The sequence below is a fragment of the Vigna umbellata genome, chromosome 1 (assembly GCF_029865625.1).
Source record: "Vigna umbellata cultivar VRB3 chromosome 1, Vumbellata_1.0, whole genome shotgun sequence".
Taxonomy (NCBI): domain Eukaryota; kingdom Viridiplantae; phylum Streptophyta; class Magnoliopsida; order Fabales; family Fabaceae; genus Vigna; species Vigna umbellata.
In genome coordinates this window covers 45,565,017-45,587,303 of record NC_142165.1, presented here as the reverse complement: position 1 = coordinate 45,587,303, position 22,287 = coordinate 45,565,017, and the positions used below count along the sequence as shown (strand labels likewise).

The following is a 22,287-nucleotide window of genomic DNA, read 5'->3' as shown; positions in this document are numbered from 1 at the left end:
TTTTATCGAAGCTAAGGTGACCCAATTCCTTAACATGGCCCTACTTCTGGAGCCCACATTCTACCTCAAGGAGCAAATCACTATTGTTGTCTTTAATTTTCTAATTAACCTCTACCCCTTGGACCTCTCTGGTATTAATATTGTCCTTGGTGTTCAATGACTGACCTTTCATTATGGATTACAATGAGTCCTTTATGAGATTTATGTGGAACAACAGGATGGTGGAACTTAAAGGTGATCATGGGCCGAATCCCACCCCCTATAACAACCCATAAATTAAAACGCCTGCAACATACCAATAGGGTGGAAGTCCTTTTCCAACTCACTCTCGAACCAACCCCTTGCCTCCATTTCTACTACACCTTCTTCTGATACATCTCTACTTCCATCTACTTTTATTTCACAATTATAGACACTAATCTTAGCTTACTCATTCCTTTTCACTACCCCGTCCACCTTTCCACCATCTAGATACATTGATAATTCAATCACCTTACTTCCAAACACTTCACCCATCTCGGTTCGGTCATACAGATATCCCCACTTCTAGAAACAAGAGATTGAGTAATAGGTATAGAAAATGATAGATTCGTTATTCATTATCCCAAGCACAAGTCAATATTTCTCTTCGATGTTGCTTGTAAAAAAGAAAGACACAATATGACAATTTTGTGTTGATCACCACATACTCAATGTCGATACCATCAAGGACAAATTTCCAATTTCCACCACCATCGATGAGCTCTTATATGAGTTGGGCATAACATCGTGGTTTTCTAAGCATGATCTCTTTTCGAGCTTCCACCAAATCCTCGTAAGGCCTAATGACTCCTCAAAAACGGCTTTTTGCACCCATAATGGTCATTTTGAATTCAAGGTGATGCTCTTTAATTTGTGCAACACCCCCATTAACCTTCCAGGCCACTGTGAATGACCTTTTCTCCCATCACCTACACCATTTTATCATCGTGTTCTTTGACGATATACTTGTTTATAGCTCCACCTTGAAAGATCACACTTTCCACCTAGAGATTGCCTTCAAGTTCATGTTTGATAATAAATTCCATCTCAAGGGTTCAAAATGTCACATTGGATAACAATCGATTTAGTATCTGGGGGCATGTCATATCTGTTGTATTATGCAGCAAAAGAATATTGCCACTTCCCTCCACCTCACATTAGATTTGGGTTGTCAAAGAAGATAAATATTATTCTTGCTAAAATGTTTTCATAAAAATATGTCAATAATCACGATTTTTTCCATTCCTATTGTTTATTTCTATCCTCAATTTTTTGTAAGATGTATTAAGAAACTTGTACAAAATAAATTGAATCAATATACAACAGACTAATAATCACATTAAAAAGTTTATTTGAATCACAAGCTGTCGGTCAGAAGTAATATGCTAAATCAGATCGGGCTTTAAATGACAATTGTTATTTTGGTTGACTAAAATTAAGATCTGAATTGAACAGTTCAATTCATGGACTTTAATAAAAGAAGTATGAATTAATAGTAATGTAGAAGGATAGTACACTGAACAATTTTCAGAGTAGTGCTTGAACTCATCCCTTATTTTATATATTGTTTGTAGTCATTAACAATGACTATTTAGACAAATGAATTTCATACATCTACCACACTTTTATTTACAAAACATTACAAATGGTTCCAAATACAAAGCATGGGAGGTTAGTGTAATTTTCTACGAGAAACACACCAGCTATCAAAAAAGACTACCATCAAATCTCCAAGCTTTTCATCTTACCAAACCAACATAACTTTCTCAGGAATTAGCAATATTTGAAACTATTTGCACAAGTAACAGGTCAATGCCCAATGCATAATGACAAAGAAGCAAACATGCCCAGTTTCCAAAAGTAATAAAAGATTCAAAACCTCTATGTAGCAGAAAGTGTTTAATCAAAGTTCCACAAACTAAACTATGAAAATGATTAGCCTATGAGAAACCTGGATCCTAACATGCAAACCAGTCAACATAAATGAACAAAGAGAAATACCTCAGAGATGGGGTACAAGTACAACTCTGCTTCCCCAAGCAAAACACATGTAATTGAAAAGCTAAATCAACAAGAAAACCAGCTAAGTTCCAAGTTCAAAGAGTCAATATCAAATATCTATTTTTCACTATAAGAGATTCCAAATACATATGTTGTTCAGATCAATGCATTTCATAGAGTTACACGAACAGAATTTATGTATTACTCATAGGATGAGTATTACCCATAGGAAGGTGCAAATAATGCCTCATCAAAGCCAAAAACAATATAAATCATAACAAAATTAAACAAACAAAAAAATGATCCTGGGGAGAACAGTGTTCACTCGGCTGCAGCTTTTGCATTCCGAAACCCTTTCTTCAATTCAGTAAATCTTCTCATGCAAGCAGCTTTGGATCTCCCGGGAACCGCCGCAGCAACCTTCTCCCACCTCATTGAAACATCCTTAGGGAACACTTTCAATGCATTCAACAACGCGATATCTTCGCCAGAACTCCAACCATTCTCAACAACTTTATCCACCGTCACCGAGTCCTCACCCCCATTCTCCTCCACAACCCTCTTATCCAATGCCTTCCTATTTTTCAAGAACAATGCATAAGAATCCGAATCATCCACTTTCTTCTCCCCCAACTCCTTTGCCGTCTTTATCACACTCTCCACACCGTGCCTTCCGCCGAACGCCGCCGCTATCGCCTCCCACCGCCCTGGCTTCCCCACCGGATTCTTCACCAGCTGCTTCTTCAGCACCTCCACATCCTCCTCGTTCCAATCCTTCTCCTCCACCACCGTCGAAACCTTCTCCACTCCGCCGCCTCCCCCTCTCTTCTCCGCGGTGCTGACGGACACCACTGGGCCGATGGCGGCGACTTCCTCGGGCCTCCGCTGTCTGGATCGCCGTTGCGGAGGCTTCCTAGCGTCGTCGTCGGTTTCCGGCTCCGGATCAGGGAAGTTGACGACCTCGCCGAGGCCGACGCGGACGTCGCCGCCGGTGAGGGAGGGGGGAGCGAAGGGGCCGATGAGGAGAGAGAGCGCAAGCCAGAATAGGAGCGATTTGAAGGGTTCCGATTCGAGGAAGAAGAGAGATAGAGCGAGGAAGAGCGAAGAGAGAGAAATGGTGACGAAGAGGAACGGCTTGGTAGGTTTGTGGTCCGGGTGCGGTGGTTCGGTGCTTGCAACGGCACCGGACTGGAACACGAACCTCGGCCTCGCGTCCTCGTCCAGGAACTCCATTCTCGCACACCCAATTGAAACAAAACTCTAAAATCATAAAACGCCATCGTTTACATTTTTCATATGTTGTGGTCAGCATCTTATTGGGCCAATGGGTCTTCATTTGCTAGGCCCATTAAGGATGTTTTCAGTTATTAATATATACACACATCAGCATCAGTATATAGTAGTATAAGTAGTATATGTAGTCCCATGAAAGCATGGGAAAACGACAGGGACAGTGTACGATGGAGTGTGACGGCGATGTAGAATGCAGATGACGGAGACAGGAACAAGCAATGATTGTGATCTGCGAAGATATTTATTTACAAGGAAGAGAATTAAGATGGATAATTATAAATAGAGAGCAGTGTTTTCTGGATACAGAAAAAGTGTCATGTTTATCATTCCCCAAACTTCGTATCTCCATTGTTTTACTAATTCTTCTATTTCATTTAGGGTTCTGTTTGGCGATCAAGTTATCGTAACCGCTCTTAAGGTAAAAAGGACAAACTGGGCTGCATTCATTTTTTTCTCTTCCGACATTCACGTAATTTCCTGACTGCGACCTGGTGCAATTTTTTAATTCATATTTGTTTGCTTGGGTTTTCAATTTCGTGATTTCGAATTGAATGTAGGTTTGGATCGCAGTGCCGTGTAAATGAGTTTGGAGGGGACAGGAAGTTCAGAAGATGGTGCAGGTTATCTGGAGCCTCCTGATCCTGACTTTGTTGAAATTGATCCAACTTGCACCTACGTCAAGGTAATATGATTGTTTTTCCATTGCTTATATTTATTGTCTTTGGGACAAAATTACACTTACATATTAATGCACCGGGCTAATTCTGCTTTTGCATTCACAACAGTACAAAGAAGTGATCGGCAGAGGAGCTTTTAAAACTGTGTATCCGTTACTTTCTTAATATACATGTTTGCTTTCGATTCATTGGCAGCATTGTAACTAGAAGACAATGCTTTATTTTATTATGGACTGTTTTTACTGTGCTGCCGAAATTAAAACATTTTTTTACTGCCAGAGGTGTCTAGGTCTTCGATATAATGCTGTGCATTTTTTTTGTGGTTAAGAAAAAGAATTTTATGATTGGGGTTAACCTTGATTGTTTCTGGTTATATATGTTTTCCTTAAAACTGTGGATAAATCAGTTACAAGGCATTTGATGGAGTCAATGGAATTGAAGTTGCGTGGAGTCAGGTTCAGATTGATGAGGTTTTGCAATCCCCCGGTGACTTAGATAGGCTATATTCAGAATTACACCTCTTGAGATCACTGAAGCACCATAACATAGTAAGATTCTACAATTCCTGGATTGATGACAAGCGCAGGACCGTTAATATGATTACGGAGTTGTTTACCTCGGGTAGCCTCAAACAGTACGTTCACCTTCCATTTTGTGCATAATATTAAAATCCTTGTGCTTTTTATTGTGAAATCAACCTTTTCGTTAGTGGATGCAATGCATGATATAGGTTTCGTAAAAAACACAAGAAGGTCGACTTGAAGGCCGTTAAAGGATGGGCAAGACAAATTTTAATGGGTCTAAGCTATCTCCACGGTCAGAACCCACCCGTTATTCACAGGGACCTGAAATGTGATAATATATTTATCAATGGTCACCAAGGAGAAGTTAAAATTGGAGATCTTGGGCTAGCAACTTTCTTGAACCGAAGTAATGCCAAGAGTGTTATTGGTATTCTCCTCGGTTTCCCTGCGCTTTCTTGTTCTTTCATATATATATATATATGTGTTGATCTTTTGCTGAGTTCAAAGTTAACACAATTTTAATCATTTTCTCATCTCAGTTATAGCAATAGTAATAGATTTTGATTCTTTGTCCCAACGCTGTTTGATTGATATACTTGTTCTGTTTAAACCTACCTAATCCTGGTAGGAACCCCGGAGTTTATGGCACCAGAGCTGTATGATGAAAATTACAATGAATTAGCTGACATATATTCGTTTGGCATGTGCATGCTTGAGTTGGTGACGTCCGAGTATCCTTACAGTGAATGCAGAAACTCGGCTCAGATATACAAGAAAGTTTCATCCGTGAGTATCTCATAATTAACAAGTTTCTTTTGTTTTTTTCCGCAGGCCATGACTAAGATTATTGGGTCACACAATATTTGATTTTGCAGGGTATAAAACCTGCTGCGCTTTCTAAAGTGAAAGATCCAGAAATGAAATCATTTATTGAGAAATGTCTAGTCCCGGCATCTCAAAGATTGTCAGCCAAGGAGCTTCTGATGGACCCATTTCTTCAAATGAATGCTTCAACAAAGAAGGGTCCTTCTCCATTGCCGCATATTGTTCTTCCCAAATTGGGAGCCGCTGAAAGTCGTTGTATGGTGTCAGAAGGTCCTTCTAGTGCTCGTAATGGAGACATTTCAATGGATCTTGGTGAGACCTGTGAGCTTCCAGCGATCACTATATATGATAAATCCACTAATGATGCATCACGTTCTACAAGTGTTGAGATAAGGAGGCAGAAGACAGGTGATATTTTCTTCCTAAAAGGTGAAGAAAATGATAAGAACTCTGTATCATTGGTTCTGCGGATAGCTGATCAAGGAGGTCAGTACATAACTTATAACTCGTTTCTACTCTGTAGCAACTGTTTTTAAATTTGTTGGTGAAAAGTTATATGCTTTGGTTTTTATATGCAGGGCGAGCAAGAAATATCCATTTCGTTTTCTACCTTGACAGTGACACTGCTGTCTCAGTTTCAAGCGAAATGGTTGAGCAACTTGAGCTTGCTGATCAGAATGTTAAATTCATAGCTGAGTTAATAGATTTGTTATTGATGAATCTGATTGCTGACTGGAAACCCTGTGTAGCAATCGATCACTTGGTTTCTCCTAGTAATAAACAAACTCTTGTGAGCCAACAGGGAGAATTGGAGTTAGCAAAATGCACAGGCAGCTCAAAAGATTCGACTGAAGATTTGGGTCCCTCTACCTCCTCTGCAATATTAGCTACAAAAGGAAACCTTGATAATATGGATATCGATGGGGCTTTATCTGACGAGTGCAGTGGTCTTCAGAAAGCAACCAAGGCTGATGATCTATGCTCTGAGAAGACGTATGCATCTGCAACAACTGATTTCAATGATAATAAGTTTTCCACGGTTTCATTTATGTCTGCTAAATCAGAATTTGATGGAGGGAGTCAATCCTCGCCTACATCTGAAATTGGGGCATCGTATGATCGTAAGAGCAAGTTTTTGGACATGAAAGGCTTCTCCAATATTCTGAACATCGCTTCCTCCTCGTCTGAAGCTGAGGGTGAGTTGAAATTAGAGTTACAAATGATTGAACAGAAGTATCAAGAGGCAATGAATGATTTATCCCAAAGAAGATACCAGGCCATCTTGGATATTAGAAGGAGAATGTCACAAAAGATGGTCTCGTAGTGTAGTTTCAGTAGTTTTTGCGGCGAGGGATATATCGGGTTTTACTAGTCTTTTTAATAGTTTTACCTGTTGTGTTGTGTCCCCATCCTTTCTCTCTCATGCCGGTGAAGTTCAAATGTAAATACTGCGGTGTGATTCAATGTTTCTTGTTATGTCACTTGGCAACAAGTTTTCTTTTCATGGATATAGAGTTCCTCTGCTCTATTGAAATTCAATTTTAATAACATACACGTTTTTTTTTTTTATAGAAAATCTATACTCGTATCTGACACATATTAAAGGCATATTTAGACGGGCTTTTTTATAACTGTTTTTAGGATAAAATAATAAAAGGAACAAATATTTTTTTATAACTAATTTAAATAAAAGTAAAAATAATGAACTTTAATAAAACTATGTGAACAATTTTTTGTAGTTTTTTTCTTATTTAAAAGCTTTTAGGAAGAAACTTATCCAAACATAATCAATATTGAGATCAATTTAATCTCATCTTAAGTATATTTAATAATTTAAAATTATTTTTCTTAAAATCTAAAATAAACTGGTGGTAATTACTACTTAGACCAGCATCCATGACTTCACGTATGTTTCTGTTTCTGGACTTGCCTTTGCATTATCAAAATCGTGCTTACGATGTTAACTTTTTATTTGAATTGTTTTTCTATAAAAATTTGGATAGGTGGTGATATATGAATGATTTTGAAGTGATACTTAAGTAACAAAATTTACAACTCGAAACAAGTTTGAGGGTTTAAATTTAAAAGTGTTCAAATTTGATATATTATCCTTTAAATTTTTTTTAATGAATTTCACATTATTTTTAAAAGAGTATGTGAATATCACTTTTATAGAACAATTTCATTTTAAACTCTTATACTTTTCTAGAGTCTCTTTCTATATGTTACTGGATTTTTCCTTTTTACATGTTCTATAGTCTCTTCTCTCTTTAATGTCAACATACATTTAGGTACAGTAATATATGCACTAATTTAATTGTAGAACTTAATTTCGATAAGGTTTCAATTAAATTAATAAACGAATCATACAACTAATACAAACATATACCATTCGAATGGTAGTTTATCAAGTGTTAATATATGAAAACATAAAGTTACAACTAATTAACAACTAACAAATTAATTTTTTATTAATTTACATTTCTTTTATTTAAATCTTATACTTTTGTTTTACTCCCTTAGGTCTCGTAATTTTGAATCTATGTTTAAAAATACATTAATTATTTCAAATCTTATAAACTTTTATAAATTTTATCCATACATTTTGAATTCCCACAGTATATTTTATATATATATATATATATATATATATATATATTGGTGAATCTAAGACCCTAAATAAGTTAAAACAAGTCGTATTTGTACATTTTCAACTATACATATTTAATACATAGTAGCGTCCAGAAAATTTAAATATAAAAAATTAGAAGAGATAAAATAAATTTATTTAAATAAATCCTTAGTAATAATTTTAATAAAACCAAAAATTGCAACTGTACTGATTGATATATATATATATATAATTGATATATATATATATATATGTATGTGTGGTAGATGTTAAAAAAATACTCTGATGAAAAGCGTTATTTAAAAAAAAAAAGAAAAAAGATGAAAGTGTTTTTTGGCGGGAGAGAGCAAATTCATTCGGACCTTGAATACATTGCGGGGTCCTCAACATTTGCCGCGCAAATCCCACGCTAGAAAGAAAAGAGTTTCTGAGAAAACCCACAACGACAACATTCTCCGTTGTTTCGAGATGGACGCGGGGCTGAAGACGGCCTACCGGAACGCGAAAGCGGCATACGAGAACGCGAAAGACGAGGGAAACCACCGGGAGGAGGCGCGGTGGGCCAACGTCATCGGCGACATACTGAAAAACCGTGGAGATTACTGCGATGCTCTAAAATGGCTCCGAATTGATTACGAAATTTCGCTCAAATATTTACCGGAGAAGCACTTGCTCCCAACCTGCCAATCCCTCGGCGAAGTGTACTTCCGCCTCGAAGACTTCAAAAACGCCCTAATTTTCCAGGTCAGTACTTCTACCTCTCAAAACCCTAACCTATGTTTTCTTTTCTAACAACGAGAGTCTTACCGCTCACAGAAAAAGCACCTCGAGCTCGCCAGAGATGCAAACGACATCGTTGAGCAGCAGCGAGCGAGCACGCAACTCGGTCGGACTTACCACGAATTGTTCACGCGATCGGATCACGACCACAATTCGATTCGCAACGCGAAGAAGTACTTTAAGTGCGCGATGGATCTCGCGGTGAAGCTCAAGGAGAATCCTCCGAACAGCAAGTCTTCTTTTCTGAAGGAGTACATCGACGCGCACAACAACATAGGCATGCTTGAAATTGATCTTGACAACTTGCACGATGCGCGGAAGATTTTAACTACTGGATTGGAGATTTGTGATGAAGAGGAGGTCGCTGAATTCGATGATGGCCGCAGTAGGCTCCATCACAACCTTGGGAATGTGTATATGGAGCTTAGGCTTTGGGATGAAGCTAGGAAAAACATCAAGAGGGATATTGTGATTTGTAACAGAATTGGACACTGTCAAGGGGAGGCCAAGGGTTATATTAATCTTGGTGAAATGCATTACCGGACTCAGAGGTACGATGATGCCAGGGCTTATTACGATAAGGCGCTTGGTTTGGCGAAGTCCTTGGAGGATGAAGATGCCTTGGTTAAGCAAATTGAGCAGAACATTGAAACTGTGAGAGAAGCTGTTAAGGTAATAGCTGATATAACGAAAGAAGAACAAAGCCTTAAAAAGCTAAAGAGAGATATAGCCGCAGCTAGAGGTACATCGCATGAGCGGAAATTCTTGCTGCAGCAGAATGCAGTAGTTGAACGCCTTGTTGAGAAAGCAAGGACGATCTCTGCGTGGGAGAAGGTATGTGTTCTATCTCGTGTTTATTTATTTATTTATTTTTATCATCATTCTGTTAACTGAACATGTCTGTCTTGGAATGACTATTTTGTCTGGATTTTTCATAATTCGACGAGGCAGTTCATAATTTATTCGATACCTATGTTCGCTACACCAAGTGGATTTCATTTCTTCAGTATGCTCAATTTTTCTTTATCATATTACGGAAAGAGATGCGTCACCTGCATCGCTATGTTCCATCATATCAATATCTTTATTTCACCTTTTTCTTACTTCATATGCTACACGTGAAGAAGTCTTGGTTTGGTCTACTATTGTTGCTTTCAGTAATAGATATAAACATGCACACGGTTTGTTTGCTATCAATTAAGTATAGATTCATTGTTGTTTTAAGCATGGTTTGTTTTGCTGTGCAATTTATTGAATTGGAAAGCCTTTTGTGATTTAATGATCTATTAGTATCATGTGTCCAAGCAGAGACTTTTTGATAAACTTGTTGAGTAATATATTATGTTTTGCTCCACATTTGATAATTCAATGATCCATTAGTATGATGTGTCCGAGCTGAGACTTTTTGAAGCTATGGTATGTTTAGTTATTGCTTAAGTTGACCTTTCTTACTAAACAATGTTTTGTTTAGCATTGTGAATTTGCAAAGGAGAAGAAGAAAATTGCAAGTGAACTCTGTGATAGGCAGAGGCTGGCTGATTCATATTTGGATGTTGCAGAATCATACCAGAAACTGAGAAAATTCAACAAAGCTATCAAATGGTACAAAAAGAGCTGGCAAATGTACAAAAATATTGGTAACTTAGAGGTAACTTTTTACTGCCATAAATTTAATTCAATTTTTCCTCTTCAATCTTACTTTATTCAATATAACACAAATCAAAATTAGAAATATTTATGATGATTTCACATCATTGGTAATATGAATGTATTTTTGTTTCAGCTTATTTTTCGAGAAAATTTCACTTGTTTCTTTTAGCTTCTTGAAGACCTTTTTAAAGTAAGCAATTATATTTCTAGAACTAAGCTGTGAACAAAACAGGCCCTGGGTATGTTGCAAATGGGGGTTTAAAAGACTCCAAACCACTAGTCATATATTCAATCTTCAAAATCTGTATGGTTTAGCCTATAATTTACATACAAAGTTAAGAGGAAGTAACTTTGAATACATCCATATACACAAAAGATGAACATTATAAGATTTAGTTGTTTGCCATTGAACCTTCAAAATAGGATCAATGTACATGTCCAGAGAAATTAAGCAATACAAAAATCTAACTACAACACAACTCGTGACACCAAAGTTAATTCTTTTGTAGTAAGATTTATTTTAAAGTTCTATATAATAAAATCGTAGTCATTCAGTGTACTGTATTCATGCGTACACGAGAATTTCTTCGTTTTAGTTAGAGATGGATCACATAATACTTCATATCCTTATGGGACACTTACATTTCTGTATTCATGTTATTAACTCCTTTGGCAAGTGTATCAAGTTGTACAAGTAGTAATTATTAACTCTCACGATCGTTTTTCAAGAGACTTGTGTTATACTAGCCAACTATACAATTAATAACTAATTTAGACTAAAGAATGTACCCATAATTTGTGTTATGTGCAAGAAATTTAAAACTATGCAGAAACAATTAGAAACAACTTTGGAAGTTTATCAACGTTTGGAAGATAGAAAAGATTAGAAATGAAATGTTATTGTTAGGGTTAAATTTCACTGACCTCACTCTCACGGACTTATTTGTTCAACTCCTTTCCATTTTAATGTCAAAGTCAACCCACAAGTTTACTAAAACCCTAATCCCTTAGAAGAATGAGCCTAGGTTTGAGCTCTTAACAAATAAACATGCTTTAACAACTAGGGTTAAAGACAACTAATGAGTTAAACTCCATTTCTAAATATAGGTTTCATTAGATATTTTGTTTCAATTCTAGATTACAAAAAATATTTTTCAATACCTAATGAATCAAACATCTATGAGTGATCAAACCATAATAAACATTAAGCAAAGAAACAAGAATACTAACATATATATATATATATATATATATATATATATATATATATATATATATATATATATATATAGAAAATCAATGCAAGATACATGAAAGTTCAATGGTTACATCTAGCCCCAACAAAATGGTTTAGCTCTCCATAATCATGGAGAGCCCTAGAATACAAAATGGAATAAAGGAAGAAGATGGGGATACAAGAAGGATGAAGAGTTGTTCCCACAAGCCCTAATAGTTCTCCAAGCTCTCCAAAGAGGTGTTTTTTTTTTAATTTTTTTTTTTTTGCGTTCCAAGTCTCTAAAGTTAGCCTTCCTTCAAGGAACAAGAAGAAATAGGACAAAAGTGCCACCTTAACAACAGCATCGCCCAACATAAGTCCTCCACCGCTGGTGCAATCAATCGGAAAACAGAGGAGAAACCACTGTCAACATGATGCTTAGCGTTAATAAATGGCGTCCAACGCTATAGAGGTGGTGCCCAACAACACCAATATGGAGTCTGCTCTTTATCTTGGTGGTGTTGGGCGTGGCTTTTGTGGCACTCAACATAGGTGTTCTTTCAATTCATGGTTGGTTGTCCATTTCTGCTTCCCTAAGATCCCCAACTTGTTTGACTTGATATAGAAAACTTCCTGTTCAAAATTAGACAAAAAGGTATGGGGATTAGTGGTATAAAAATCTAACTATTTACAGCAAGATAAAGATGGAGATTAAGTAGGTTAAAAGTTAAAGAAGAGTTGATTTTGTTAATGTAAAATAACTAAAATAATGGTAGAAATTAGCACTATCACATGTCAATGTGATAATGTAGAAGAAAGAGTTTTTTTTTATTGCTTGTGTGTGTGTCTATTGTCACTTAGTTGATACATTTACTTCGCTAATAATGCTTATAGGGGCAAGCGCTAGTGAAAATTAACATTGGTAATGTTTTGGATTCTACAAGCAATTGGAGAGATGCACTGGATGCGTTTCAAGAGAGTTACAGGTAATAGTATCTATACATTTAATTTTACTGGAAGATTTTATTTCCTGAAATTGGAAAACTGATGGAACAAGAAATTTTTTGTATTTATAATGGAATCTGAGTAGCTGAATGAAACATGACCACCTTCTTCGAAATACTTATATGACTTATCCTCGATTGGAATTTAGAAAAATTACATCCATATTGGCATCCTTTTGGTGATTTGAATTAATTATTTGATTGCATCTTGTACAGTATTGCTGTTGAAGCAGATCTGCCTGATGTGCAACTCTCTGCCTTGGAAAATATGCATTATAGCAACATGATAAGATTTGATGACGAGGATGAGACCAGGTAAATGGATCTTGGAAGTCTGTTTCCTAACATATACATTTTTTGTAGTTTTGTTGAATTACTCCTGGACCCATTTAGTATTAAATCCCTGAAAGCAAAATTCTCGTACTATGCAAACTGAGTCCATTTTATTGTGTATCCATTATCATGGGTCCTTTTGATGTGCATGTTATTTAGTGCTGATCAATTGTAATTTTTATAGGAGGTTGAAACTTCTAATTGATAAACTGAAGAAATCCAAAGAAAAAGAGGCAGCAGCAAAAAATATGTCAGAGGATTGTTGCTCTGAAACTGATACTGAAGCAGACGATTATCTGTCTAACAGTGGATATGATAATATTTGCTTTCCAAAGACAATTTCTCGATCAAAAGCTCCAACTACTGGAGAAGAATTGGAAGATGACGCACCACTTATGTCCCTATACCAGTCCATGAAAAGCTCATCCAAAAATAAAACAGGCTACAAAGAAAGTCTTCTCAACTCTACCAAGCAAGCAGAGCACCCACCCAGTAGTCTGAAAAATCAACCCATTGATCATCAGACAATTGTTAGTCGAAAACGTCCTCATGTGATTCTTTCTGACGATGATGATGATGATGATGAGGTGAAATGTTCAAGCAGAAAAGATCATGATTGCCTGGTAGATGATTTGCCCACTTATAATGCCAGTATGTTTTCTTTGTTGCTTGCTTTGCTCTGATGCAAACATTCCATTATACCAATAATATATTCTGATTGATGGTGTCCTGAATGCAGTTAATAGCAAAGCCAGTCCTTGTAAAATTCAGGTAAAGATATCTCCACTTAGTTGCATGTGTGCGAGCTTTGCTCAAGTATGTCCATGTGAACGTCTAGCCTTTTCTATTTTTGGGGTGGCAGGTTATCTCCGAGCATGGATCTAAGAGTGAAATTAATGTTGAAGAAAGTAGTACTTCTTTCAAATGTTCAAGTCCATATACAACCACAAAAACTGGAAGACATTCTAGGTCTTTGAGCAATGATGTATTTGCCGAGGCCAATTTCCGTACTGGTTCTAAATGTGACACTGATTTCTCTGGCAAACAAAATGATATTTCCCAGCCCAGGTTGCATCATCCCCAAAATGACGTGAGTTTTATTTTTGACTGGAGTGTGAATATATTTGGGGTTCATGACGTTTACAGATTGTTATGCCCATCTAATAACTATTTTTCTAACTTGCTGCCTCTATTTTCTAGTCCCAGAAATGTATTGCATGTCGGATTGGGAATGATATAGTACACGTTGAAGCAAGCTTGTGTACCACCGGTGATCAATTGAACATTGACTCTTTGAAGGCTGTAGTTGCATGCTTGTATTATCTACAATTTCCGTCGGAGAAGAGATCAGAGGGTAGGCAATTTGTACTGTTTTTGAGTGTTTGCTGTCAGTTAGTAATATTATCAAAGAAGAGCTGCAGTTGATTTGAAACTGAATTTGTTAATAATTGTATAAAATATAAAAAGGAAGTGAGTTTGGGGTATTCTGGCTTTGTATATAAATTACAGAAAAATTAACCAAAGCTTGGATTTACTGTTGCTTTCTTATTTACCAATGAGTATTCTTTAAACATGGATTAACCTCTGCTTTCAACATGGATTTGTTAACTCTTCCCAAAGTGAAGAAAGATGCATTTTCAATAAATTCTCCCAAGTGATCTATCTTTTTTTATTTGATTGGCATATGTTGAGTTTTTCCTTTTTCTTAGCTAGTTGGAAGTTTTACTATGAATGTTTTTTCCAGGATTTTGGATTAATTAATCTTGGTGCAGCAAGTGGTTGGCCTAACTCAGATATTGAGGAACAGTAGCCAGTGTCACCAAGTGACAACTTTAGTTTGCATATGTTTTGATTGTAGTCTTATATCTTACATTATTTTAAGCTTCATATGGAGCATAATTTGTGCCCTAGCAATAGGTCTTATAGAGACGAGCAATGTCACACAGCCAGATCCAACATATAGATGTTCAAAAAATGTGGCTATATATAACTTGGCTGTGCCTAACATGTTTATGACAAATTCTTGTCCTGCTGAGTTTTATGGATCTGGATAGAATTTTATCCGACACTAGCAGAAGGCACACGAAGCATTCATATTGCCTAGAATAAATACTCGGTGTCCAATGTGTGAAACCACACCAAACTATCGAGCAACTAATTCCATTCTTCAATATTAGTCTATTACTATTAAGTTGCAGTTTTATCAACTTCCATGTTTTATCAACTGAGTGTACTTACAAATTTTGTGAATAGGTTTGTTGCCCATTATTGAGCATATGAAATGTGCTGGAAGAAATATGGAATCCCTGGAAACTGTTGAACATCTTAAAGAAGTTATGGGAAATGACATGGTTGAAGCTTCTGTTGATGGTATGTCTATATTGGCGTTCTTTGTTTATTCAGTATTATCACCATCCAATTTTTTATGCTGTGTCCTCAAGTATTTTTTTTCTTCTGATCTGGTTTCTCGTCAAGAACTTCACATTCAAGATATTTAACTACTTGCAGGTCAGTTGACATAAATATTTGAAAATCTAGACTCTAATTGATCGGTTTTATCTATTGATTAAAATTAAAATTAATTTGACTCATCACTTGATATACACTGATCATTGCAAGTTGCAATTTATGGAAGCAATAAATATGGGGAGTTGATAGCGGAAAGGCAGTTATAGGCTTATCCTGTATTGAAACTGTATTTAACATCAGTTTTTAGCTTCCCACCATCTATCTCCAAGTGAGACGCATGATTTTTATATCCTTTTTACAGGATGGATTCACAAGCGCTTGATAAAAATGTACGTAGATTGCTGCAAGGAGTTGTCTGAGGTACCAAACATTAAGGTACTGAAGAAGCTTTACAATTTAGAGGTAAGATGGATGTTATCTGATTCGATTCTTTCATGGCCACAGCACAGTGATATGCCTTCTCATTTTCAGATGTTTGGTTGAATCTGTTTCTTGTTTTTATGTTAAATTGCTTTTGGCTTATTATCCTTAACAGGTTTCAGATGACGAAATTGTTGTGTCTGATTGTGACCTGCAAGATTTGTCAATTACACCATTAATAAATGCACTGCATTCCCAAAAGTCATTTGCGATGCTGGACCTCTCTCACAATTTGTTAGGTACATTTTTTTATGGGTTATGATCTTGTTTCTATAGGTTCTGCTATTTGTCAAGTCTCAAGTTTTATCGACTATATCTGGTAACAAGTCCATTTGTTGGTGACTAATGAATGATTTGAAACTAAAACCACGAAAGAATTAAAATAGATAAAAATATAACGAGAAATGTATTAAACCGTTATTGAGTTGATTATATTTTTAGGAAATGGAACAATCGAAAAACTTCAAAAAGTGTTCACAGCATCGGGACAATCTTATGGTGGCTTAACTCTGGATTTGCATTGTAATCGTTTTGGCCCGACAACGTTGTTTCAGGTATGATACTACTTGCAATCTTCTGATCTTTGCTTGTTCACTTGTTCCTAATTCTGAAGTTGGTTCTTGTTACATCTGATGTTTAGGTATGAAGTCTAAAATGATTGTTTCTGTAACAGGAAAATATGTCCTGAATTTGAACTCAAATATAATGGATGCATACTTTTGATGTTTGTTATGATACTTTCTGAAAAACAAAATGAATGATTAGCTCTTAATCACCAAAATATCATCACTGTCTTGTCCCAACCAAAGGCCATTTTTTCAATGATTTTCAAATCATATTCTATTTTGTATTTATACATGAATAATCTATTTATAATTCTTGGTTCATAGAATAAAAGAACACTTTTCTCGTTTTGCACGAGTAATCTCAAATTTGCTAATATATTGACTTTGCTTATTTGTCAGATTTGCGAGTGTTCACTGCTATTTGCTAGACTAGAAGTTCTTAACATATCTGGAAACCGCCTTACTGATGCATGTGGATCATATCTTTCGACAATCTTAAAAAACTGTACAGGTAAGCTGCATGACTTAAACCTCTGGCTATTTTAATGTTTTTGCCATCCCTAAAAGTATACTCATTGCCATATCCGTCTCTTCTTTTCTTTCTAGTGTACATGATCTCGCTCTGAGCTGTGAAAATGTTTATATCTAAGTTATGCTGAGAAGTGTTTATGGTCTCTCAAATGTGCTTGTATGTGGATTCTTGCTGTAGATATTCCTCTACTTCTGTTTACTTACATTATGTTTTGCAGCGCTTTGTAGCTTGAACATAGAGAACTGTTGTGTCACATCCAGAACTATTCAAAAAGTAGCAGATGCATTGGACTCCAGATCTGCCCTTGCCCATCTATCTATAGGTATGATGAATCTATCATTATCTTCGAATCCCCGATACAAGTAGTCTTCCAGCGTAACGGATGATCTAACTTTGACAGGATACAACAGTCCTGTATCTGGAAATGTTACAGTTAATCTTTTGTCCAAGCTTTCCACTCTGAAAAGGTAAAATCAATGGTACCAATGTCACCTATCCATCTCCGACTAGCAGTATCCTTAAATAAATTTTACTTTTGCAGAGCATACATAAATAAACAAGTTTTCCCATTGTAGGTTTTCTGAGTTGAATATGAGTGGTCTAAAACTAGGCAAACCAGTTGTCGATACCCTTTGCAAGCTTGCAGGGAGCTTAACTTTATCAGGACTAATGCTTGGAGGCACAGGCATTGGAACTGTGAGTAAAACTTATTTCCTACTACTGCACGTTCACGTTATTATACCATTATTGTTTAATCCAGTTTGCCTTGCCCACATGGTGTACTGATGATAGAGGCAATACTCTGCAGGAAGGGGCGAAAAAATTAGTAGATTCTTTGCTCAAAGGGAATGAAGAGCTTGTGAAGCTTGACCTATCATATTGTGGTCTAACATGTAACTTTGTTTTAAACACCAGTGTTAATTTCTTTTGTTCCATCCTAGAGCTAAACCTGGAAGGAAATCCTATCATGCATGAGGTTTGTTGCCCGTAACTGGATGTCTATTGCTAATATCATTGTAGTGCACGTTTCCTTGGCTAGTTTTATTTGCGTATTGCTACAACAGTCAATAGAATCTGGCTTTCCATACTATTTCATTACCTACTGTTTTGCAATTTATTGATTTAGGTGTATAGTTGTGACCGATTTATTGATAATTTTGTGACTTTAATCAGTCTTGTTATTCATGGTTTGTTTAAATTCTCTAATAAGTACAGGGTAGCGATACTTTATTTTCACTTCTCGTAAACCCCCAGTGCTGTCTCAAAGTTTTGGTTCTTAGAAAGTGTCAACTTGGGCTTACTGGAATCCTTCACATAATTGAGGCTCTTGCAGGTAATCATTAAATTTTATCCGGTTAATTTGTTTTTTACAGCTACCACTATTTTATGAATATACTTATTCTTTTATCAGAGAACAGCTGCATTGAAGAACTTAATATTGCTGATAATTCTGTTCCAAAGGAATATTCCGCTCTACAATATGATTTATCAGTAAAAAGCTGCTCACAAAACCAGGAGCAGAAACTAGATACTATGCAAGTTGATGATAATCAAGAGATCCTCTGCTCTTTAAACGCAGCCAACTACAAGCTGGAAGTTGCTGATAGTGAAGATATTCCTCTGGAAGCTGCTGCTTCTGGAATTGACGACAGCTGTGCCGGTTCGTGTCAAAGAAATTCATCTCCCGAGTGCCATTTGACGGAACAGTTTGCAATTGCTATTGGTAAGGCAAAGAACTTGCAATTACTAGACCTTAGCAATAATGGTTTTTCTGCGCAAGCTGCGGAAACATTCTATGGCTCGTGGGCGACTTTACGACCCCTTTCAAGTCAGAAGCACATTACCGAGCAGATTGTTCATTTCTCTACAAGGGAAAATAAATGCTGCAGAGTGAAACCTTGCTGCAAGAAAGCTTGATATGTAGCACCCATGTTAATATCCAGTTCAAAGAATAAAAGGCAATTCATCAGTCAATGTTTGAGAGCATTTTTATGAATAAAAAGGCGTTTGGCGATTGCTGCTTTATTCATACAATGTTATATCAAGAGCTGAATTTATGCACGTCCCTTATATAGGTCCTCTGGTGTCGTTCATCATGCAAACCACTTTCTTAGTATTCATCTTAATCTCATGTATATATTACTATATGAAATCTGACGACCTTCCCACTTTGTTTTTGGGGAGTAGATGGTGCGATGGCAAGTTTAGGACTTGTTTCTCATTTTCCCTCCTAGCAGAAATATACTGATGCTATGTATTTTATTCGAAACTTGTATATCTATAAAATTTATTATTTTGTGGGGGTAATGGTGGTACATATATCTAAACTTTAATATTGTGTAAATTACTCAAGAACTTCATATTAATTAGCTCACTTTCAATAATTTTCAAATTCTGGTAAAATGACCATTTCTTTCAATAGCCTATTTTATGATTTTGCACGTCATCACACGTTTTTAATTGTAAAAATTGTGCTTCTGTGTTTTCTTTTCAATATATATTTTGATATGTTTTGTGTTTTAAACCTTATCAAATAGAAGTAAAACATACACAATCTGATATGATTAAGATATAAAAAAAATGTATTGTAAGTCTTTTTATAAAGTTTAGAGTATTTTTATGTCGACTTTATTTTTTCCAAAAAGCTAGGCAAATCCTTTTATTGATAAAATAATAATAAACGTAAATAGAGGTAACTAAAATATAAATTTGTTATTATTGTATTAATGAAAAAGATAAATTAGTGATTATATTTTAAAAAGGTATGGCAAAAATATATTTTTCGTGAAGTTTAATCACGATGTAGTGGCCAGAGGTGAGAGGGAAATCTTGTTGATAAATATATGGAATAGTATGACCTTTTCATAATCTCTTGATATTGATGATAATCAATCACGTAAGCCTATTTCTCTAAAGGAAAAGTTAATGGGGAAACATGATGAACCAAGACAAGTTCTTCTTGATCTTTTGAAAGGAGGAACATCCAAGAAACACCAAAAAGCATGACGGCAGAACCAGTAGCAGAGAAGAACTGCGAAAAATGGGCAACGAGGTCAGCGGTGGTAGAGAATGCCGTCTTCAGAATTAGCGAACTCCATGGCCCAAATAGGGATTGGATGATTGTCATGCATGAAGGGAGAACGGAAACAATAATGAAATAGTGGCAGAAGGCATTGAATGGAACTGATTTCTGAGGTAATGATAGGAGTGCCTTCTGATTTGTCCAGACCTAATAAGAAATATAGTATCAATCAAAGTGAAGGAATGAGAAAAAGAGAAGCAAAGGAGAATTTGCCAAGTGTGACATTGCCATGCCTGCAACCAAGAATAAACCAATAACAGAACTCGTATAACAAGTTTCTAACTTCATAATCTGAGCACAATTTTCGGGATCATAGTTTAGCAACCCTCTCTTAAACCATTATCACCTCTACCCTTTTGTTGTTCTGTAAAGCTATAACGAGGAAAAAACACAGTTCTGTGATCCATCGGGTTGAAAATTAACTTCCACATATCTAACTTTCTAACATCAAAAGGGGTTTTTAAACTTGGCAAAAATATCTTGAACTATTTGGAGTGATTTTAATCATGTGTTGGAGAAAATTCACTCTAGAATTGCATCTTGGAGGATATTATCTTAGGAATTGAAGAATAATTAAGATATCAAAACTGTTAAAAAGTACAGAAAGACAAATATAAACTTTAGCAAAAAAAAAGTAAATATAACTATATTGTGCATGCTTTGGTATCTTATAATAACTTATTTTGTGACCCACCGCAACTACAGTGATTATCCCAACCATACAAAATACCATACATAATTAGCAATGATATTTGTTATCGAAAAAATTAAAGTAATGGTTGAAAAAAATAAAAATATCTGAAAATAGTGAAAAGAAGAAAATACATTGCAGTAATTAGTGAATGAGTTGAGGAATCCTGATTATGAAACTCATATATACTCATTCATCATTCCATACGCTGAAATAATGTTCAACATTTATTAAGCGTGGAAGCTATAATCAAAAGTTTATCACACTCTCATGGTTTTCCTTTTCTTTTTAACAGGAAAAACAAATCATCAATGTTTTTAACTATGAAACCACAGATTTTAACATGTTAAGATGATTGGCAATAATCTAAAACCAAAATCTAAATATACTTGTAATTACATTATATACTTGTAACTTATTTTTAATTTGAAGCCTAAGCTACAAAACAATTTTAACCCAACTAAAAAAAATTGTCACGAACTCGAATGGAACTAACATATCTCTACCCTTTACTATCTGTTTGCTAATCATCTATCTTTACGAATTTCTTTAATTATTGTAATCTTTATTTCGGGTAGTTAAGATGATGATTCAGTAAGTTATATATGCACATACTCGGAAATATTAGTGAAAAGGTTTAATACATTTATGTTACTTCTTGAGAAAATCTTTAGTTCAAAGAAAACTTCAATAGTCATCACATTTACTATGTCCGGAATATGAAGTTAATTAAATAATAAATACTTTGTTTAGATTTCTTTTTTTTATAAAGAAGGTCAGAAACTATAATAACTTGCTGTGTGCATTCATTATGAAATATATAATAGAGTGTGATATATGAATAATAATAGCTGGGTAGAAAAGTTTTCACTTTAGAAATTAAGAAGATAAGTATCCCTAACATAGAATGGAGTAATAAATAATGATATCAAAATTTATTTTTTTGAGAAAGTTAAAATCTGAAAAATAGGTGAAGTAATTATCAAAATAAAATAATTGATATTGTTAAGTGGAATGAAAAATAAAAGTAGAGTGTATTCAATATCAATATTTTAAAATGCTCTGATGCAAAGATTATTTTCTTGCATGTAACGAACCGCAAGAAAAATTTATGTTATGGAGATTAGTCTTTGTCTTATCTTGTTAATTCGATATAGATACATTTTTATAATAATTGTTGCATCATTGCATGAGAAATTCAAACCCCAGTGAATACCACATCAAACTCTACACATAACATTTGGAAAGACTTTAGAGACTTTATATTTTATATTTTTCAAATTTGTGTGTCGTTGTAAGCAGTCACTTATGATTTCATTACATGACAAATATTGAACATTGTTAAAATGTTTTTAAGATTGTTATGTAATTATCATAAAAAATAGGTTAATGAAAGTATTATTATTAAAATAATTAATTATATATTTATCATATTTGAGCTTGAGTACTTTTATTATTTTAGCTATTCCAATTATATATGTGTGTGTGTTGTACAGTTGTTTCTTGAATTATTTAAGACTTTTAGAATGAATTTAAAAGTGATTAGTTTTTTTTTTTCTTTTGGATTTTAA

General features: G+C 35.2%; 3 protein-coding genes across 6 annotated transcripts; 2 read left to right on the top strand and 1 right to left on the bottom strand.

The window, feature by feature from the left end:
* Nucleotides 1-2,116: 2,116 nt before the first annotated feature.
* On the bottom strand, nucleotides 2,117-3,293 carry MAMYB (Duplicated homeodomain-like superfamily protein). The gene has a single exon (XM_047307897.2). The coding sequence runs from the start codon at nucleotides 3,253-3,255 to the stop codon at nucleotides 2,344-2,346; it is 912 nt and encodes a 303-aa protein (XP_047163853.1). The 5' UTR covers nucleotides 3,256-3,293; the 3' UTR covers nucleotides 2,117-2,343.
* Nucleotides 3,294-3,433: 140 nt separating this feature from the next.
* WNK6 (WNK family serine/threonine-protein kinase 6) lies at nucleotides 3,434-6,849 on the top strand. Of its 3 annotated transcripts, XM_088103355.1 has the most exons (8): nucleotides 3,434-3,733; nucleotides 3,873-3,997; nucleotides 4,101-4,138; nucleotides 4,399-4,626; nucleotides 4,723-4,943; nucleotides 5,145-5,302; nucleotides 5,392-5,827; nucleotides 5,920-6,849. In XM_088103355.1, exons 2-8 carry the CDS (start codon nucleotides 3,896-3,898, stop codon nucleotides 6,663-6,665), a joined length of 1,929 nt encoding a protein of 642 aa, XP_087959481.1. In that variant the 5' UTR covers nucleotides 3,434-3,733; nucleotides 3,873-3,895; the 3' UTR covers nucleotides 6,666-6,849. The 3 variants fall into 3 exon arrangements, with proteins under 3 accessions (XP_087959481.1, XP_087959484.1, XP_087959483.1); XM_088103358.1 differs by lacking the exon at nucleotides 4,101-4,138; XM_088103357.1 differs by lacking the exon at nucleotides 4,101-4,138 and having other exon boundaries at nucleotides 3,434-3,784.
* Nucleotides 6,850-8,362: 1,513 nt separating this feature from the next.
* On the top strand, nucleotides 8,363-19,204 carry TSK (tetratricopeptide repeat (TPR)-containing protein). Of its 2 annotated transcripts, none has more exons than XM_088103354.1 (20): nucleotides 8,363-8,717; nucleotides 8,790-9,587; nucleotides 10,225-10,401; nucleotides 12,514-12,605; nucleotides 12,840-12,938; nucleotides 13,141-13,607; nucleotides 13,696-13,727; nucleotides 13,819-14,046; nucleotides 14,157-14,310; nucleotides 15,210-15,326; nucleotides 15,727-15,827; nucleotides 15,961-16,084; nucleotides 16,287-16,399; nucleotides 16,811-16,922; nucleotides 17,161-17,265; nucleotides 17,344-17,410; nucleotides 17,519-17,639; nucleotides 17,752-17,919; nucleotides 18,159-18,276; nucleotides 18,362-18,574. In XM_088103354.1, the coding sequence occupies exons 1-20, from the start codon at nucleotides 8,442-8,444 to the stop codon at nucleotides 18,436-18,438; spliced, it is 3,546 nt and encodes a 1,181-aa protein (XP_087959480.1). In that variant the 5' UTR covers nucleotides 8,363-8,441; the 3' UTR covers nucleotides 18,439-18,574. The 2 variants fall into 2 exon arrangements, with proteins under 2 accessions (XP_087959480.1, XP_047163829.1); XM_047307873.2 differs by having other exon boundaries at nucleotides 8,367-8,717; nucleotides 18,355-19,204.
* Nucleotides 19,205-22,287: the final 3,083 nt, after the last annotated feature.

Bases quoted from the DNA above. Each gene is read 5' to 3' on its own strand.
- TSK (XM_047307873.2), top strand. From the start codon at position 8,442: ATGGACGCGGGGCTGAAGACGGCCTACCGGAACGCGAAAGCGGCATAC. The intron at 14,311-15,209 runs GTAGGCAATTTG...TTTTGTGAATAG, and splicing joins GTCGGAGAAGAGATCAGAGG to GTTTGTTGCCCATTATTGAG. The intron at 16,923-17,160 runs GTAAGCTGCATG...TATGTTTTGCAG, and splicing joins AATCTTAAAAAACTGTACAG to CGCTTTGTAGCTTGAACATA.
- WNK6 (XM_088103355.1), top strand. From the start codon at position 3,896: ATGAGTTTGGAGGGGACAGGAAGTTCAGAAGATGGTGCAGGTTATCTG. The intron at 5,303-5,391 runs GTGAGTATCTCA...TTGATTTTGCAG, and splicing joins TATACAAGAAAGTTTCATCC to GGTATAAAACCTGCTGCGCT. The intron at 5,828-5,919 runs GTCAGTACATAA...TTTTATATGCAG, and splicing joins GCGGATAGCTGATCAAGGAG to GGCGAGCAAGAAATATCCAT.
- MAMYB (XM_047307897.2), bottom strand. From the start codon at position 3,255: ATGGAGTTCCTGGACGAGGACGCGAGGCCGAGGTTCGTGTTCCAGTCC.